This window comes from Acanthopagrus latus, chromosome 1, assembly GCF_904848185.1.
Source record: "Acanthopagrus latus isolate v.2019 chromosome 1, fAcaLat1.1, whole genome shotgun sequence".
Lineage (NCBI taxonomy): Eukaryota > Metazoa > Chordata > Actinopteri > Spariformes > Sparidae > Acanthopagrus > Acanthopagrus latus.
Genome location: NC_051039.1, coordinates 1,817,567 through 1,836,993, shown reverse-complemented (window position 1 = coordinate 1,836,993; position 19,427 = coordinate 1,817,567). Strand labels below are relative to the sequence as shown.

At 40.5% G+C, this 19,427-nt stretch overlaps 1 protein-coding gene across 12 annotated transcripts in view; it reads right to left on the bottom strand.

The window, feature by feature from the left end:
- The window catches only part of LOC119017776 (cadherin-23-like), a 101,113-nt gene that overhangs the window by 54,072 nt on the left and 27,614 nt on the right, over positions 1 to 19,427 (bottom strand). For 2 of the 12 annotated variants that reach the window (XM_037094864.1, XM_037094803.1), the window contains 5 exons: positions 3,989 to 4,115; positions 2,573 to 2,641; positions 1,944 to 2,107; positions 1,593 to 1,640; positions 1,424 to 1,513 (listed from right to left, as the gene is read on the bottom strand). In XM_037094864.1, coding sequence (XP_036950759.1) covers positions 1,424 to 1,513; positions 1,593 to 1,640; positions 1,944 to 2,107; positions 2,573 to 2,641; positions 3,989 to 4,115 — 498 coding nt within the window. Of the gene's footprint in view, positions 1 to 658; positions 746 to 1,423; positions 1,514 to 1,592; positions 1,641 to 1,943; positions 2,108 to 2,572; positions 2,642 to 3,988; positions 4,116 to 5,151; positions 5,798 to 19,427 lie in introns of those variants that run through there. The other 10 variants (XM_037094870.1, XM_037094821.1, XM_037094844.1 and 7 more) reach the window with 9 other exon arrangements.

The window sequence follows — 19,427 nt, the reverse complement described above, 5'->3', positions numbered from 1 at the left end:
GAATAAGATCCCGGATACAAGCGGCTGAAATGAGTTTCCTCCGCAGGGTGAGGAGATAGAGCCGCTGCTCCTCCACATCGAGAGGAGCCAGTTGAGGTGGCTCGGGCATCTGTATCGGATGCCTCCGGGACGCCTCCCTCGGGAGGACACGCTGGAGTGACTATGTCACCCAGCTGGCCAGGGAACACCTTGGGATCCTCCCGGAAGAGCTGGGGGAAGTGTCCGGGGGAGAGGGAAGTCTGGGTGTCCCTGCTCAGGCAGCTGACCCGCGACCCGGTCGGATAAGCGGATGAAAATGGATGGATGGATGGATGGATGGACACTTTGCTTTGAATATATACATTCAAAACAATATATATATATGATATATATTATATATATTACGCAGTATTATTGCATGTGGCGTGACCAACCTCAACACATGGACCTTTGAGTCACTGAAAAAAATCTTTGCGGCCCCTTGAGATTTGTACTTGAGTACCCCTGGTTTATAGTATTTAAATTCACTTGTGTTTCAGTGCAGTGATAAGCAACAAATATCTCCCAATTAAAAAAAGGTTGTCATTTAATCTTTAGCTCAGGTACTTTCAGTAACTAGTTGTAGTGGTTAAGTGGAAAGATTCATTAAGCTTGTATAAATAATGGTAAATCTTATTACAAGGGAATATGTGATTGCGTTGTTCGCTGCGGTGCTGTCGGCGTCCGTCGCCCTCACTTGAACAACTTCGAATCCCACAGGTTCTGACTGAAAGAAGAGAAGGATGATTGATGAAGATACAAATGTATATTTACACACACACACACGCATGTTCTGTTGTTCATACAAGTTAACACTTAGCCTGAACACAGAGTCTGTTACAACGTTTATCCTCTCTAACTGGTGGTTATGGTCACACTTTGGTAACACTGGTCGTTAATCAGCTCAGCCAATTGGAGACAAAACAAAAGAACAATGAAACAAACATTTTCAAGCAAATTCTTCTGGGACTTTGCTACAAATAAGCCTCTGCTCCACTAGTTTTCATCAGTATCTAGTGTGAACACCATTTTGTCCTCATGCAGTTTAGGCCCGGTCCACACGTACAGAGCCTTTTGAAAAAAGGTTGTTTTGTTCATCCAGGATTTTACTTCCTCATTAATAGTATTTTCTGTAGCTTAGCAACCAACCAGAGCGTACTTAGTGTTCGTGATTGGCCATGACATGTGTTTCAGAAAATTCCCCTGTATGTGTGGACTGGGCCGTAGATTGTTACTAACACAGAGTTTAACCAATATATCAACAACATTTCAGAGAAATGATTTGAGACAATTGGATCAAAAATGAAAGTGTTGCATTTATATTTCTGTTCAGTTCCTGTCAGTAGATACAGGTGTATTGTGCAGGAGGTCTACAGTCTCTTTCTAACAGATTTCAGTGACTCACCTCAGAGACATTCTGACTGTAGAGCTTCTCTTCAAATATCGGGCTGTTGTCATTGATGTCATTGATTCTCAGTCTCCGAGTGTTGTTGTACTGCAAAGACAAACACATGATTTGAAATATTTTGTTTTGCAGTGCTGAGTGAATACTGTGACTTTTACATTTCACTCACCTTAATTACACCATCACACATGATGGAGTAAAACAAGGTGCCGCCACTCTGTAAGACAGGAACAGAGGACACTTGAGGTCTGTGGAGACACCTGACAGAACACACTAGAAAACTCAACGTAAAGATGTGCTGAAGTTTAAATATATGAGATATTGGACATAATGACGCAGAAAGTCCTGAACAGAAAGTTCAGATGGAAGCTGAACAGATGCAAACATTTGCATAAAATAAGACCTTCAATATTGACATAAGCATGTGAGGAAATTCAATCCAGGCGGTAAAACACATTTGCTGTTGTGAATTATCAGCACATTAATCTAATATCTATCAGACAGCGTTGTCATAACTCACGTCTGTCAGTGTGTCTGCGTCCAGCGGCTTCTTGGTGCGAACAGTCGCGCTGGTGTCTCCGAGTGTGAAGCTCAGCTCCAGATACTCCAGGTGTTTGTCAAAGATGTTGGGCACCAACTTCACACCACTTCCTGCTGTGATCCCAGTTACCACCTCCACTTCCCCTGCAGAGCGACTAAATTACTTATCTGACAGATTTTCCTGAGTGAACTTACAATAAATGATGCATCTCACTGATTTGAATGCTGCACACTTATGAGCCTTGAGCAGATAAAAGTATTGTGAAGTGGCTCATTAATGATGCATCACCTCATAAATCATTACACCTTTCCACACATGATGGTAAGTCCAACTTTTTAATTCTAAAAAAATATCAGTATCTGTTTCAACTGTGATATTTGGGTGAAATACTGTTTGAGAAGGAAAAATAAATGTTAAAAAAATTAAGAAATTAAAAAATTAGATAGTAATCTTAATGGAACACATTTGATTTATTGTAATCATTTAGAAGATATCTGCCTCTTGCAAAGAAACAGAGAACTTATTTTCTAAAGTCACCTTTAGCTGGATTATTTGACATTAATCTTTATTTTATCTGTGATGTAAAATGAATATAATATCTATCTTACCTTCATATCCTTCATCCACTGGACCAAATTCTTTTGAGCTATCAGTAGTACAATCTATGACTGTAGTGTCTTTGGGAACAGAAAAAACATACAAGTTAATACAGAACAGACACATTAATGTAGGTTCACTCAAACACCTGCACATTAAAACCTCCATAACATCATCTGGTAACTGGCCATGTATAATGTTTTGGATTTATGTTCCTACCATTTGTTTAGGGCAGGGGTGTCAAACTGATCCAGTAAAGGGCCATGTGGCTGCAGGTTTGCAGGCTGCAGGTGGCTGGATCAGTTTGACACCCCTGGTTTAGGGGTGTTAATGACGGACTGATATTGATATCCCTGAAGCCACACCGATAATAAACAAATTCCTTGTCTGTTAAATCCAAAATGAGGAAGATGAAGTGGTGATCCATTTATATTATAGACTACATGTTTGAATTAACTCTTTGTCCAGTGTTGTTGCCATTTGTGACTGCGGGACATAGAAAGGATCACTGCAGTGCCAACAATAATACTTTGCAGTGCTAGGGGTGAAATGTGTGTTGCCAAGGTAAATGTGCTTCCAGAGTAACTTGTCAAATCTGACACACTAAAGTGTGTTTACAGGTCTGAGGGAGTCAGACTGGATAACATATGATCACAAGCAAAAGAACAGAACCAGAAAATCACCTTTTATTCCACTCATCCATCTTCTATTTCAAAACCTGGTGCCTACATTACCCACAAGGCAACTGAGTAACATCTGATTTACCCGTTAAGAGGCTCTCCAACATTGGAGACAGATACTCTTAACATGTTTGTTGAACAGGTCTGAAACAAACAGACCATTCAAAGTAAATTACAATATGTTATGTTTTTTTTGTTTGTTTGTTTTTTAACAATGGCAAAATTAATTCTAATGTCTCTTGTCATAATCAGTGTTAATGTATAATCTTTGGTGACTCTGTGCTGCAATTTTCTTTCTTACATCCGTGCAGAACCTGATATTGGACTTTGAAACACCATAAAGTGTAATCAACCTGACAACAACACGTTGTTTAGCGTACACAGTGAAAGGGCTGGGTCGTGCCCCTGAGTACCTGCTCGCTGCTTGAGTGCATGAGAGACTAGAGGTAGATTTACGATGGCGCAGCCTGATAACCGCTGCAGGGCCCAACAACGTCATAACTTAATATAACCTGAATACTGAGCCTCCATAGAAAACCTCACCAGAAATCCACCAAATGTCTATATGTCATGATGAATATCAAGTGACTTGTTGATTTTTGGACAGACTGAACAAACAGATTTGGACACGAAAAACTAATGGTATTAAATTGAGCATCAGAAAACAGTCGGCCTCAAGAGTTTTAAATCAAATCTTCACCACTTTTTTCTCTATTTTCAAACTTCATCCATTCTGGTTCTACTCACATAAAGGATTTCCAGAGACGACACACACACAAATGGAGATGACAAGAAGGAGACCAGGCCGAACCAAACTGCCGGAGTCCATCTCGGCTCTGCTGCCTTTTCCACAAGCCTGAAACCTGACAATGAACTGATCACCTGAATTACAGGTGTTATCAAGCGACTGTAGTTCAGCTGTCCCTCCTTCCCAGCAACACTGTTTTATGGCAGGTTGTAAAATATTACAGGTTTCACTGACAGTGGACTGTTCCAAACAGCAACGCAGAGTTTCATTTCAGCTGAAACAGTGTGAAAGTATCATGTTTTCACCTCACAGGAGAAGCTCAGGCTGCTGAAGACAAACATCTAAACATTTAAGAGTTTCGAAAATCTTTTTGACCTTGTTTGTACTTTAGGGGATTTTTTAATGTATTTATTGTTTTCCTTTTATAGACTGTCATATCGTTGAGGAGTATCGTAAATGTTTATTGTTTCTTTGAAAACAGACTCTTCCTGATTTAAGACTGAACTAAACTAATGTAAATGCACACAGATCATAGCACCAGAAATTTGAAAAGAATAAACTGGTGATGGAAGGGAGGAACATTTGAGTTATTAAAAGGGATACTAATTCAAAAGCAAAGATGGCCGGTATCACAAGTCCAAGTCCTAAACAAGGCATGTTGCTCCCTTCACCAACAGTACAGTACATTTTTAAATGAAGGATGGATAGAAGACTGGTTTGTCCAAAAAATATCTCAACAAAATTAGCAAAAAAAATTACGTCTTGCAATTTAAAAAGTGTTGAGTTTTTTTTTAAATTTCAAATATTTGAATCAACTAAAAACACCAGAACATGGTTGACTTTTGACCTTGTGGATATAAAATGTAACAACTTCATAATTTTATCCCACTGGACATTTGTGTAAAGAATTTTATCATAATTATATGAATTGTTGTGAGGTCACAGCTACGTTGATCGTTGACCACCAAAAGCTAATCAGTTCCTTCTTTGTGCACACGGACAGATGGGCAACACAAAAACATGAGGCCTCTGGTCATCGCCAGCACAGAGGCAGCACAATATGCAAAATAATCTTCCCTCACAACTTTAAACAAGTTAATTCTTTAAATGTTATCATGTCTATCATTAAAAAAAGATGTGTGTAGTTTTTGCGTTGCCTCACAGTTGTTTCTTCCTCTTCTCGGACATACAGCCGATTCATCTCTTCCCTCTTTGTTTCTGCTGAAATCTCCTCAATCTGCGAATCAGGATGAAGAAGCAGTTTTAAAGATCAACACCAGCTGTAAAATCCAAATCTAAATAATAAAAGAACTGCTGAGTAAAACCTGTGGTTTATTATCAACTTTCTGCTGAAGCAATACAGAAAAAAAAAGAGAATTAGCGCCTTGCAGTCGTAAGCCTCCAGGCAAGTTGCAATTCACATTATTGTCCATGCTGCTCTTCCTCTTTATTTATCTAAAAAGCTGAAGTGTAGAAGACGGTAGCCTGACTTGAACTTCCTTCTGTATGTCCGCATCTCCATCTTCAATCTTTATGTCAGAATGAGCAGACAGATTTGGTTTTACCAGACCTACAAACTCTGGAGAAATGAGAAAAGTGACAACATACAAAACTAAAACCCTCTTCATTCACTTCTACTACCCTGGTTGACATAAAAAAAGGTGACTGTAGCCAATAGGTGACCAGTTTGCAGGTGAGTTTTACTTTCTGAGACACAAAACATTTTGTTACCAGTTCTCCAAAGGCCTTTTCTGAAGCAACAACAAACAAAAGGAAGGAAATACTACAATGCATATCAAAGTCAAGACCTCCTACAGTCTCAATATACTTTCATCTTCCTAATTGTAGAAAAATATGTTCAAATAAGGTCATGGTGTGACTCTGAGGGGTTGGATGTCATCAACTTCTCCTCTATAAAAACGCCCTTCTTTCTGACGGTTGGTAGTGAAGCAGCACCTGAGAGGAAAACAGAAGAGGTGGGTGGCAGCATCCGTCAGACATCTTTCTCTACCAAGAAGGTAAAAGATTTTCACTTGGCTGCATCTGGCTTCATTCTCAGGAGGTAGCAACAGGCTTCAGTGATCATTGTTTCTCAGTTCATGCAGTTATTAGGCCTTTAATGGATCTCATCTTTCCTGACACCTTGTAAACATTTCAAACAGTTTTCCAAAGAGTTCATAAAGCCACATTAAACCCTATAAGAGGCTGAGAATGTCCGTGGTTGGCAGAACTTCTCTTTTTTTCTCTAGTATTTTTCAGTTTGCTGGATTAAGTCCATCACTGCACAATAATTCTGAGATGGTTTAAAGTATGTGGTGTGTTCATATTGTATTCATAAGACTGATGGACATGTTTTGCACAGGAGTTCCTCTATTGATGCTGGTTTTAACAGCTTGACTGCAGAAAAAACAACAACAAAAAAAGGAAGTTATCTGACATCTACTCGTGAAATTTGTCAATGACATTCCAGTGTCACAGTTTAATTGATATGCATGATGCAGTAACAGCAGAAGTATTGGGTCGTTCCATATCAACTCACTACAGCCCGTCCAGTTCATGTCATGGACCTTTGTATGTTTATTCTACGCCTCACCAATAGGATGAAATTTGTCCTCAATATCCACGGTGCATAGGTAATAATATAACAGACAACCAGTCATGTACATATGCACTCATATCAGCCAGCGGAGCACCCAGAGAGGCTGGTTGGTTATGTGGTCATGTGGCTTCAGGTCAAACGCTGACCTTCAAACACTGAGGAGTGACAGAGAGGTGAGGGGAGTGTCTAATAAAGGACGTTAATGACACTATATCTGGTCAATACATTTGAGAAGAGCAACACAGAGGTGGTACTTACATTTGTAAAATAGGATGCAGTTTTATAAAGTGCGACAAACAGACAAAGAAGGAGGAGCTACAACAAGCGTAATGTCAAATTTATCGCGAAAAAAAATTAACAATACATGTGGGCAAGAATGAGGAAATTCCAGTTACTGAGGTTTTACAGTGGTTCTTAAATAATGAATGTGTTGGAGTTCAACTTGAACACGCCTAATGACTGGCCTGAAGCCACATGACCACAACCAACCAGCCTCTTTGGGTGCTCCATTGGCTGATATGTGTGTGGATGTATATGATTGGCTGTCTTTCATATATATTTTTCTTAACTTTTATACCTTCCTTATCTTAATGTTGTTGTGAGGTTTTTTTGATGACCCTGATAAGAGCCACAAGCTGAAACAAATTAAATCAAATAAATTTGGCTCTCATGCCACAACATGGATTCATGTATTGTCGTTGCAGAATGTTTTAAGTAATCAGATTAACACAAACTGCCTTGACAGAAGTACAACTTTAAGGTGTCATTTTTGATATGATAACTATGAAGGCATGTTGTAATCTGTGACGATTACTGTATTAGTTTTTACATTTTGACATGATCATATATTTGCTCTAGTTATTATTTTCTGTGTTTTTATCCTATTCATGCTGATACCGTCTTTAAAAAACACTGTACGTTCTACTTACTTCAACTGCTACCCATCTCGATCTGTGTGCAGATGGCTGGCCTCTGCTGGACGGTTGCAGCGCTCGCCTTCTTCCTCTCTACTGAAAACAGTCTGGCTGATGTCGACCAGAACCGGCTTGCAGAAATTGTAGATGGCATCTTGAAAAAGTGAGCTGGAATAAAGCAGGTTATTCTGTCACCGATTCGATTCGATTCTACGATGCATCACGATTACTGCACATGCCTATGTTTTCATCAAATGATACAGGCAGTCATAAATATATATGAACTCCCTTTTTATGCTTTATGTTGTGCTCTGAGAAAGCAAAAACATCCCATAAACTAGAACAATGCTGTTACTAGTTAACAATATGTTAACTGACACATGAAATATGTTTCACTGATGTAAATTTTTACCATTGCCTTAACTGGCTGAGCCAGTGCGAATACATATACTCGACTAGCTTGGCTCATTGTGAAATTACCTGGGCTTTGGTTTATTGGTAAAGTGCAGGTGTAACCTTTTCTGTGACATGGCTGCGTGACGGGAGCTTTTATTGCGGCTCCAGTGTCTTCAGCAGGTGACGACACCTGGTGTTGTCAACATCAGAATAATGCCATAGATCCTTACCGATAAAAGCTGCCACAGATTGGGTCTGCTGTGTCTTTAGCAGCCACTGTGGGGGGGTGGTAGGCACTCCGGGACATATCTGCACAACGCAGCAATTCAGCCGAATTTTGCACAGAGCAGACAGGAAGTCAAGCGCTGAAATAACAATATAACATCCGGTTACTTTTCAAAATAAAACATTCCATGTTGACACCAGCACACAAACCTAAAAAAAGAGACAAACACAAGCTCTTCTGCTAATCCTTAAGTCGGGAACTATGGAGCAGGAAATATGACGATGCCTCCATAGCCCTTGGGTTTACCGTGAACACTGTCGAAAATGAGGAAAGACTTGTTTGTGTTTTATGCCTAAAATCTCTGGCAGGACAGCATGAAACCATTTTGATAATCAGGGCATTGTATGCAGAATACTGCAACTCATACAGTGGTTTATACAGATAAATAATTACATAAATAAATATCATCAGATTCTAAATAGTATTTCAATTCGAGGTGGGGTATGAAAACATTTCTGTCCTTTGGGGGGGGCTCCTAATTAAATAACTGAAAACAACTACACTAATTACATATAATGAGTGGAAGCTCAAGCAGCCCAACTCCAAAGGCACTTTTTTCCTGGTATGTTGAAGGAGAGCGCAGTGACGGACTGTCGAGGTGCAGAGACAAAGACTCTTTAAAATCCGCTAAAGGGATGGGTTGGATCTCAAAAGAAAGATGTCATCTTCAATCTACAGAATATTGTGTTCTGCCCCAAAAGATCTAAAACACATAGTGGAATGTCTTATGTTTTTCTTTGACAGGCACCAGACAGATGGCAAGTTGAGTCTAGCTGCAAGGATCCCAGATGACCAGAACATCAACGATATCCTTGAAACTCTCTCAAAAAGTGATCCAGTTGGTGCAGTGAAGGAAAAGCTCAACAAGAATGAGGTGTACATCGGCAGGAGGTTGGTTGCAGCCAGACTTCTTGGTGGGGGTGAAGGAGGAGATCAAGCAGAGTCACGTGTTGTGGACCACCTGGACGACTTGTTTAACCATAGTAATAAGCAGGATACTGAATTTTTGCTTCTCTATGCTTATGCCTCCCCATGTGTTGAAAAATGTACAAGCGGTAATCATAGTGAGAACGTCCTCAAAAGGATGAATCACATTCTGCAATGGAGTAATTACGCTGTGGTGTTTTCTAAAATATCCAAACCCAGTGATGGTAGGCTCAATACTGAGGAAGAGCTGAGTGGAGCCCTTGAGCAACTCGGGACCTACAATGGTACCCGAGGTGCAATTGGTGTAAGCAACATATTCCGTTGTGATAAACAGGATGGTAGGATGAATTGCACCAGTTGCTCTAGTGATGATCAAGTTGCACACTCTTGTGTTTCAGACGAAACAATGTCGGGTCCCAGCCCTAGCCAGCCCCCCACGCCATCCACAGGCAGTCAAGGTGGTGTTGATAATGGTAGTGAAAAAGAAGATGAGGGAACATCTTCCTCAGAAGGTGGTGTTGGTAATAGTAGTGAAAACGAAGGGGCATCTTCCTCAGAAGGTGGTCCTGAGAATAGTAATGGAAATGGCGTGAATCCGAATGGAGGTGCACCACCCTCACAAGGCGGTCCTGAGAATGGTATAGGAAATGGCGTGATTCCAAATGGAGGTGCACCACCCTCACAAGGGAGGAAATGCAGATGAATGAGCAGGCGTAAAGGATGTAAAGACAGACAAATGAGAAAGCGTAAGGGGGGAAAGGGCAGAGGAATGAGAAGAAGTAAGGGTGGAAAAGGCAGAGGAATGAGAAGACGTAAGGGGGGAAAAGGCAGAGGAATGAGAAGGTGTAAGGGGCAAAAAGGCATAGGAATGAGAAGGCGAAGAAAAAGGGGAGGACAAAGGGGAAGACGCAGAGGAGGTGGCAGACGCAGAGGTGGCGTCACGCGCAAGGGAGGCATCAGGCGTGGAGATCGTGTCAGGCGCAGAGGTGGTGCCAGGCGCAAAGGTTGCATCAGGCGCAGAGGTGGCGGCAGGCGTAGAGGAGGCATCAGGTGAAGAGGTGGCGGCAGGCGCAAGGGAGGCATCAGGCGCAGAGGAGGCGGCAGACAGAGAGGTGGGGTCAGGCGCAAGGGAGGCATCAGGCGCGGAGGTCTCGCCAGACGCAGAGGTGGTGCCAGGCGCAGAGGAGGTGGCAGACGAATAGGTGGCGTCAGGCGCAGGGGTGGCGTCAGGCGCAGAGGAGGAGGCAGACGGAGAGGTGGCGTCAGGTACAGAGGTGGCGTCAGGTACAGAGGTGGCGTCAGGCGCAGAGGTGGCGTCAGTCGCAGAAGAAGTGGCAGAAGGGGAGGTGGCGTCAGGCGCAGGGGCGGCATCAGGCACGGAGGAGGTGGTAGACGGAGAGGTGGTGTCAGGCGCAGGGGTGGCGTTAGGCGCAGCAGGAGCGTCAAGCGGAGAGGAGGTGTGAGACGCAGGGGAGGCGTCAGACGTAGAGGTGGTTGGGGTCTTAGAGGACGTAGCAGACGCAGAGGAGGTGGTGGTGGCAGGCGCAGAGGAGGCGTCAGGCGCAGAGGAAGTGTCAGACGTAGAGGTGGTGGCAGACGCAGGGGAGGTTGGGGTCTTTAAGGATTTGGCAGACACAGAGGAAGTGGCAGGTGCAGAGGAGGATGGAGTCTTGGGGGATTTGGCAGAAGATCAAGATGGGGTCGTAGTTAAGTTTTGGGAAAGCTGTGACTCAGGTAAAAGAGATATGTTAGAACGTCAGCAGCTCCAAAAATTCACCTTGACTGCAACAAACTCCCTTCGCTTTGAGAACAAACAAGTTTATAATATAACTTTATTATTACTATATAGAGCAAGCATAATTCTAGTAATTTCTCACACTATGACAGTCATTTGAAGCTAAATTGCAAAATAATTAAATAAATAGAAATGACAGTATTACCAATAGACTCGTTCACTTGTATTTTTGTAGGGACATTTGATATTCTGCAATTCTCACATGTATTAGTGCTTTTCATTTTTGATCTGAATTCCATACCAGAGTATTTGTTCATGCGATGACCACATTCATGCCAGCACTGTATTTGAATTATCATTATGTCTTGATTAGAGGGATTTTATTTTATAGATTAAAAGATAGACCCATGACAAAATAAAGAAGCAGCATTTTGTTCTTGTTGTTGCTAGAAAAATGGAACAAACTAACAGAAGATCTGACCATCTGATGTAACGTATACATGCAGAAATAATGCGACTATAAATTGACTGATCTAGGTATTTTATTTTAACTCTGAGAAATCCGATCCAGTCCAATTTTAGTCAACTGCAACTGTAGTAGCAACCTTTCGAACTTCAGCGTTGATTATAAAGTGATTATAAAGTAACTTTGTTACTTTATACCATTTTGTTACTTAACTTTCTGAGTGGATAAGTGTAGTAATGCTTACAGTTCAAATCAATTACCAATTATTCGTTACTTTTTTGCCTCAATAAAAACACAGACTTATACACAATTATTTGTTATTTAATCTTAACACAAGAGAAAAAATGATTTCACTGTTATGTGCAGGAAGAATAAACACCACATCTCCAGTGCTACACCCTTTCTTTCACTTTCATTCTATTTCAATGAATTACAAATGAAAATCAGAAAAGGTTTAAAAAGTTACAAAACAGAAATGTTTAATTAAAGGACTTCTGTAAAAAGTATAGTGATGAGTATATAAAATAATAATTCCTTTCCAAAAAGAGTAAGGTAGCAGTAAGGAAAGAGAGAGAGAGTCTACCTTTGCAGTTAGAACAAGTTTCACACAACAATCCTAAAACTGAGCCAGAAAGCTAATTTGTATCTTATACTGAAGGTAACACTGCCTAAAAAGTCTAAATTAGCAGATCAAGATTATTAAAAGGGACAAATGAGCATTCATTAGTATTTCTGAATGATGTGGCAACTCTGCAGTGGAATACTTATGCTTGTAAGGTACTTGAACTTTGCATTTTCATTTCAATTGGGCCATTTTTGGTGCATTTATGAAACAAAAAGAACAAGCCTACTATAACTAGAAACAGAATAGCAACACAGAACTGTATGCAGGTTTTCTTAATTCCCACGTGTTTGTTAAAGTGCGTCACATTATATTATCATAATATTACCCATTTACATGCAAAATGTGGAAGTCACAGGGAGCCAGTGCAGAGGGGGAGAAGAGCCGCAGGTTAGCTACCACAAAGCTAACAGTTAAGCTAGCAGTAAACATCACAATAATGCTCAGGTTTTCTCACAGACAATTAACACCAAACTCAAATCCCCGCAGCTCGTTTGAGAACACTTACCGCTGTCTTCACAGTACTTCCAGGTCCCCAAATAACTTGTATCCAGCTCTTAAAAAGACCAACTGTCCGCTACACCTGGAACATCCGCTTCTTAACAACTGCCGACCGCGAACAGTTTCAAACAAAGATGGCCACCGGAAGTAGCTTGTAGTCATTTCCTCTCTCGTCAAACGTCAATATCTGTGAAAATAATCGCAGGAGGATTCTTGCAGCTCTATTGTTTTCTTACACTTTAACTCCCAGTGATGAATTGATTAATCAGTAAAATAACTGAGTGACAGTTGTTGCAGCCTTCCTCTTTCCCTTTCCTGCATTTTAAAATTCACCAAAATCCTGAATTCTCAAGTGTTTTGTAAAGATCCTCAGTTTGTTCTGAGGAGGCTGGATACTGGTATTAAACTGTGAGTCTTATTTTTATTTTTTTAAATTCAAACCCTCTGACTTCAGGACGATCTCATCACTTGTCTTCAGTTCACATCTTGTAAGAAGACGGTTTTATATCCTGTTGCTCCAAATATGAAACATTTTGATGTTCAGTTCTTTGACAGTATTTTTATTTACAAATCAACAGAATAAAGTCTTTTTTTCTCACAGATTTTGTTTCATATATTTACAAATATCAGAAAAGAAAAATTCCAAACAAATTCAAATGGTGAAAAAAAATATTTTTACAGATTATGTACATGGAAACAAAAGTTATAGCAGAGCTGCTTTAATATTATTCACATTTTTGAAAAAGAAAACATAACTAGGGGGCTTCTTTCAAAAAACAGGACTTTAACAGCTGTGATGCCATTTTAACATGACGAGTTGCTCATAAGTTCATTCTCAAGTCAATACTCTGTCTGCGACGACGCTTCTTCTTCTTCTTCTTGACCCTGAGAGATTAAACACATTGAAGTTAGACATTTTAACTTAAGTATTACATACTTTGAATTAAAACTGATACAAAAAATCTGGTTAACTTCTCGTTAAAACAGTTTAAGGTTCATCATTAGTGTCCACCTTTTGATTAATTTTAGGAACGTGAATATCAAATTACTTTCTGTATCAATTTGTGAAACAAAAATGACGGTTGTTTGATATTTGCATGAGCTTTTCAACCTTAATTCTTGTAGAGAATACAGGTGAGAAGGAAAATCACAGCAGCAAATTGCAGCAGCTGAAATTATGTGTTTTACATTAAGTGTTTTTGTTAAGTTAAAAAATTAGACGGTCCTGTAGAGACGACAGCTCTGAGGCTAAACAGTTCAGTTTTTTCTTATTTTACACAAGGCAGAAAAAGACAAACAAGTTCAAATAACATTCACCAAAAATAAAGACATAAACAAGAAGAGCCAGCCTGAGTCATGTTGTGTTCAGTCTCACCTGATGATGACAAAGACAGTCACTCCCACCAGGACCAGAGGCACCAGGATGCCCACAGTGATGGCCACAGTCTGGTTGGAGGCGGGGCCTTGAGGCTCTGTCTCGATCTCAAACTGAAGACTGTCACCAAACACTTTGACTAGCTCCGCCCTCACAGCTTCTGATTGGCTCTGCAGCTTCCTGATGGATCAGACACAAGAGGTCAGCTCCAACTTTTTAACTTACACATTAAATTATTAAATTACAATTAGGGACTGAATTTTATTTATGTCCTGTACAAACATTTTTAACCTTGTTCAGAAAAGGTTCTACATAAAAATACTGTGAATTGTTATTATATTACAGCTGTCACATGACTAATAAGGTGAAAACAGTAAATGACAGTAACAGTTCTTTTTAGTGTTCTCTTTGGATACATTTTTTTTCTTGTAAATGCTGATTCACACTTTAAATGATAACATTTAAATCAAAATGTCATCATTAAAATTCAAACTCTTACGTTGTGACTTCTTCACCGGACACCACCGTCCCTCCATCCAAACAGATGAAGCTGACCCGAGTCCACACGGCTGCCCTCTGTATCCTGGACTCAGAGGCTCGTTTGTTGGTATCGGATACCTTGATGACGTCCACGGTCCAGCCCAGAGCGTTACTTAAAGAACTGAGAGGAGGAAATAGATCACAAATGGTATAAACTGGAAACAAAAGATTTCCAAAGAGTCTTTAAGGTGGGCTGAACTTGTCTTACCGCTCCATGTCAGCGGTCTTGTTCTCCACGGTGTTAACTGGCTGGTTGAGACGGATGACGACCACGTCGCTGCTGCTCACATTTCCCCCGACTGTCACCTGGAGGCAGAACAGAGAGCGGTGAGAGTAGGAATCTTATTTCACATTTATACTGAAATGTTCTTGATTGAATCACATGTAAAATTCAACAAAATCCACCAGAGGACATCAAAATATCAGGAGAGGAAGCTGTAAGACTAAAAATAAATCAGTTATTCTCACAGTGTTGGAGCTTTTTCGGGCCTGTAGAATTATTACTGTATAAAAAGTTCTAATGACTGCATGATCATTTGCTGTGAAACAAATTTTAAAAGCTCAATAAACACCATTTTATTATGTTTGAGAAATTGGGAGGAGGGTGATTCAGTTATTTTATATTCATATAAATATCGCTAAATAAAATCGTGAAAACAGGCAAAAAGAATTATTTAAAAAAAAGACAGAGAGAATACAAATTGAAAAAGCTGAGCTAGGATATATATATTTTTTTCCTCCATCTACAAAAACTGATTCATACTACTCTGTGTTGATGCTATGACCTGCACCACCTTCTTGTGCACTTCTGTTTGACAGTGCATGGTCCGCCAATTCGCCACCTCAGAGGGTACACTTTTTTCCAACTCCATTGGGATCTAAATCTGAGACGTTGATATGTCGGAAATTGTGTAAGATAGGCGGACGTGTCGATAACGTGCACTGTTGTGCGACTCACAGCCGGGGAGTTTTAAAACCAGGAAACAGCTGATCACAGCAGTCAGTCCATCACTTCATCTGCAGACATCAAGATGAGCAGCTAGGGGGCGCTAGTGAGCAAGATATGGAGTGAGACGTGTCTTTCAGAGTTCCTGCAGGAACTACGATAATTTCTTTAAAAACAGCTATTTTTGACATCAAGACTAATACTTTAGTTTACTGAGGACACCATAGCTCGATATACGCGGCCAGAATCGAGTTTTATATGGCGGAAAAGCTTCAAAAATACAAATACGGCAACGCCACCAGTGCTCCGCGGCCGGCAAGAAACACGAGGCAGCGTACTCCCGACAGCCAAGTTCAGTCTTCACCCATTCGAAGCAAAAGCCCGGATATGGTTACTGAAGAACTGAAGGCTGATATTTTATCATCGCTGAGGAGAGAATACTCTACAGTCGTAAGAGAAGAACTTAAAAAAAGCTTTGGCGGAAGATTTTGATACCCTCAAATCAGAGCTGCAAGCGGTACAATCCGAAATTAAAAACAACATGGCGGCAATTAGATCAGAAGTCGACAACATTAAGGCAGATGTGTGCGATGTACAAGGCGGGTTGTCAACATGGTCTGATGAAGTGGTTGCGCTACAAACCACGGTAACCAACCTCAAAAGCCAAGTAACAACCCTAAAGGATCGATGCGAGGACATGGAGGGGAGAATGAGACGGGGTAATATCCGTATTGTGGGGATTGAAGAACGGCCGGAATCCAGCTCCCCCAAAGAGGTGGCAAAAGTTATCAAAGAAGCCCTCCAGATGGACCGAGACATAAAAATAGATCGATCTCACCGCACACTTGCCCCAAGGAAACCAGGAGATCGGCCACGGGTGATAATCGCGAAACTACACCACGATGGAGATGCGGCGGAGATCCTGCAGAGAGCCCGAGACAGAGCACCCCTCACCTACAACGGGAGCCGCATCGCCATATTTCCCGATTACACCTCCAGCGTTGCCAAAGCTAGAGCCGCTTTCACGGATGTACGAAAGGAGTTGCGAGGTTGTCAAGGAGTCCGATACGGATTATTTTTCCCGGCCAGACTTCGGATCTCGTACAAGGAGGAGGACAGAGACTTTCTGGACCCCAAAAAGGCCATGGAGTACATTAAAAAGACAATCGACACAGCGACAGAGACCGAAGGCTGAGTACATGCTTATCTGCAATGATAACAAAACTGAGAACTAATGATGAAGAAATAACTTCTGACTTCTGTCTTTCACGTTACTGACTTGCCTATACTTTGATAGATATCCTTCTTATGGTGTCTTAAACCAGACGAACGGAGCCTTATATACTTCACTTGTTCTATTGATGTTACATACATAGGTGTGGAGGTGATGTAATAATATGAGTATGTGTAGGTATGTACGTGTGTGTAGGTGTATGCATAGTACTACCTGTTTAACTAACAGTCGGTGAGCCTACCTCCATAAGAGAAAACAATATTCTCACCAAATTACGTGCGCAATACCGATGACTAGTATTACTATTATTACTACTACTATTTTTTTTTTTTTTAAAAGCTGTTTGTTTTCACATATCCGCTAGACTGCAGGGGCCTGAATGGCGAACACGTGATAGCTTTAATTTATCCATCTAATTACTTTTGCTTTTCTTCTCTTTGTCTACCTCTGGTTTTTTCCCTCCTTGTCTTAGCGTGCTCATAGCACGGTCAAATTCGAGCTAGACTGTGCACTTTGGCTACCTGTCATAGAGGCTAGGGACTAAGTCCTTTTGTACTACTGTCAATGTTAGTTGATTATAGATTTTGTGTGTGTTGTGTTCTTCTTGTTCTGATCCTCTTGTTCCCCGAGGATCCTGCATTAACTACAGAAATAACAATGATACCATTCCTTTTCCATATCCAAATTCCTATGATTATTAGGGATGCTAAAAATTATTGGTACAGCTGTAGTGAATACCTTTCACTTATTCCGCTCCCTCTGGCTTTTAATTGGGCTCCTCCCCTCATAACCTACATGACAGAGGTATATCACTTAGGCGAGGGCTGGCCGTTTCCACCTCCCATCTCTTCCTCCCTGCTTACATTCTCAGGGAATTTAGCTTCTAACTGTAAAATTTAAATAATGGATGCACTAAACGTTATAAGCTATAATGTTAAAGGTCTTCATAGTCCTGTTAAGAGAAAGAAAATTTTGCAACAGTTGAAACGCCTTAACTGTCAAATAGCATTTCTACATGAAACACATCTATCTGACACGGAACATGAAAAACTAAGGAAATCCTGGGCAGACAAAATATATTATTCCTCACACCGGTCGGGGAGAAGGAGAGGAGTATCGATTCTTATGCACAGACAAATAAATTTCACACAAACATTGTTACAAAGAGACACTGAAGGGAGATATATCCTGGTTAATGGACTAATTGATGGCATACAAGTGTCCCTTATAAATGCATACGCACCCAACGAGGATGACCCTAGTTTCATCATAGCACTGTTTACTATGATATTGCGATACAGTTCTGGGTTGTTATTGCTGGGAGGAGACTTTAACTGTGTGCTATCGCAATTATTGGACCGACAACCTGCCTCTAAAGCTCCAGTTTCCAGAATGAGTAGAGTACTTAAGTCTCAATCTATGGAGGCAGGCCTTGTGGATGTATGGAGGAGTAAATTCCCGAGAACTAGAAACTTCACCTTCTATTCAAGCAGACACATCTCCTATTCAAGGATTGATCTCTTCTTTACACCTAAGGCAGAAGTATATAGGATTAAAGACATTGAGATACTGCCTATCACTATCTCTGATCATGCACCTGTCTTATTAAAGTGGGATGTAGGCCATAGACCAACATCTAAACAATGGAGACTTAATGCGTCACTCCTTGATGATAAAATATTTACCTCCTTTATCACAGCAGAGCTTAAGAGCTACTTGGATATCAATACCTCACCTGAAACAACACCCCTTATACTATGGGATTGTGCAAAAGCCTACAACAGGGGGCGCATTATCTCCTTCACATCTGCTGGGAAAAAGGAGAGGGACGCCAAACAACATGAGTTAGAAAACAAAATAAAAGAACTGGAACACAAACATAAACAATCCACGTCGGCTCGTTTCATAAAGGATTTGAATGCAGCGCGCAGAGAACTTAACAGTCTTTTAACAGATAAGATTGAGGGAAGCTTAAGATTCACTAATCAGATACTATGAATATGGTAACAGGGCAAGTAGATTAATGGCGTTTAGATTGAGGAAACAGCAATCATCTAATACAGTACAAAGAATAAAATCACAAGGTACCTACGTCACAAGCCCGGATAAAATAGTGCCTAAATCACATAAAATTGACTGAACTATCAGAAGCAACAGCGAAGGAGTTAGATGAGCCTATAGAGGAATGGGAGATTAAGCAGGTGATTTCAGCACTCAAAAACAACAAAAGCCCCGGTCCTGATGGTTATGTTAATGAATTTTACAAAACTTTTAAAGATCAACTGGCTCCCCTGTTATTAAAAGCATATCATTATGCACTACAATCCAAAACTATGGCACCATCTTGGGTAGAAGCAACCATTGTGGTAACACACAAAGAGGGTAAAGACCCAACTGAATGTCAGTCCTATAGACCGATTTCATTATTGAATGCTGACCTACGTATACTCACAGCAATTTTAGCCAGACGAGTTAATCGGATAATTACTCAAATTATCCATCCAGACCAGACAGGATTTATCACTGGAAGATATTACGGAGATAACTTATGGCGCCTAGTAAATATAATATCTCATCAAAAAGATCAGAAATCCGAATCAATGATTTTATCCCTGGACGCTCAAAAGGCATTGGATCGGGTCTCGTGGCAATATTTGCTTCTGGCATTAAAGCGATTTAAATTTGGCCCAAATTTTGTAAATTGGATACAAACTGAACCATTTGCTCAGCTTATTAGGGACAATGATAATATAAAGGGAATCGCTATAAATAAAGAAGAGCATAAAATATTATATGCAGATTTAATTTCTGAATTTGGATACTAAACTGACAATACCCACCCTCATAGAAGAGTTCCTAATAGAAATACAGACAGGAAATAGGGATAAGAAAATACT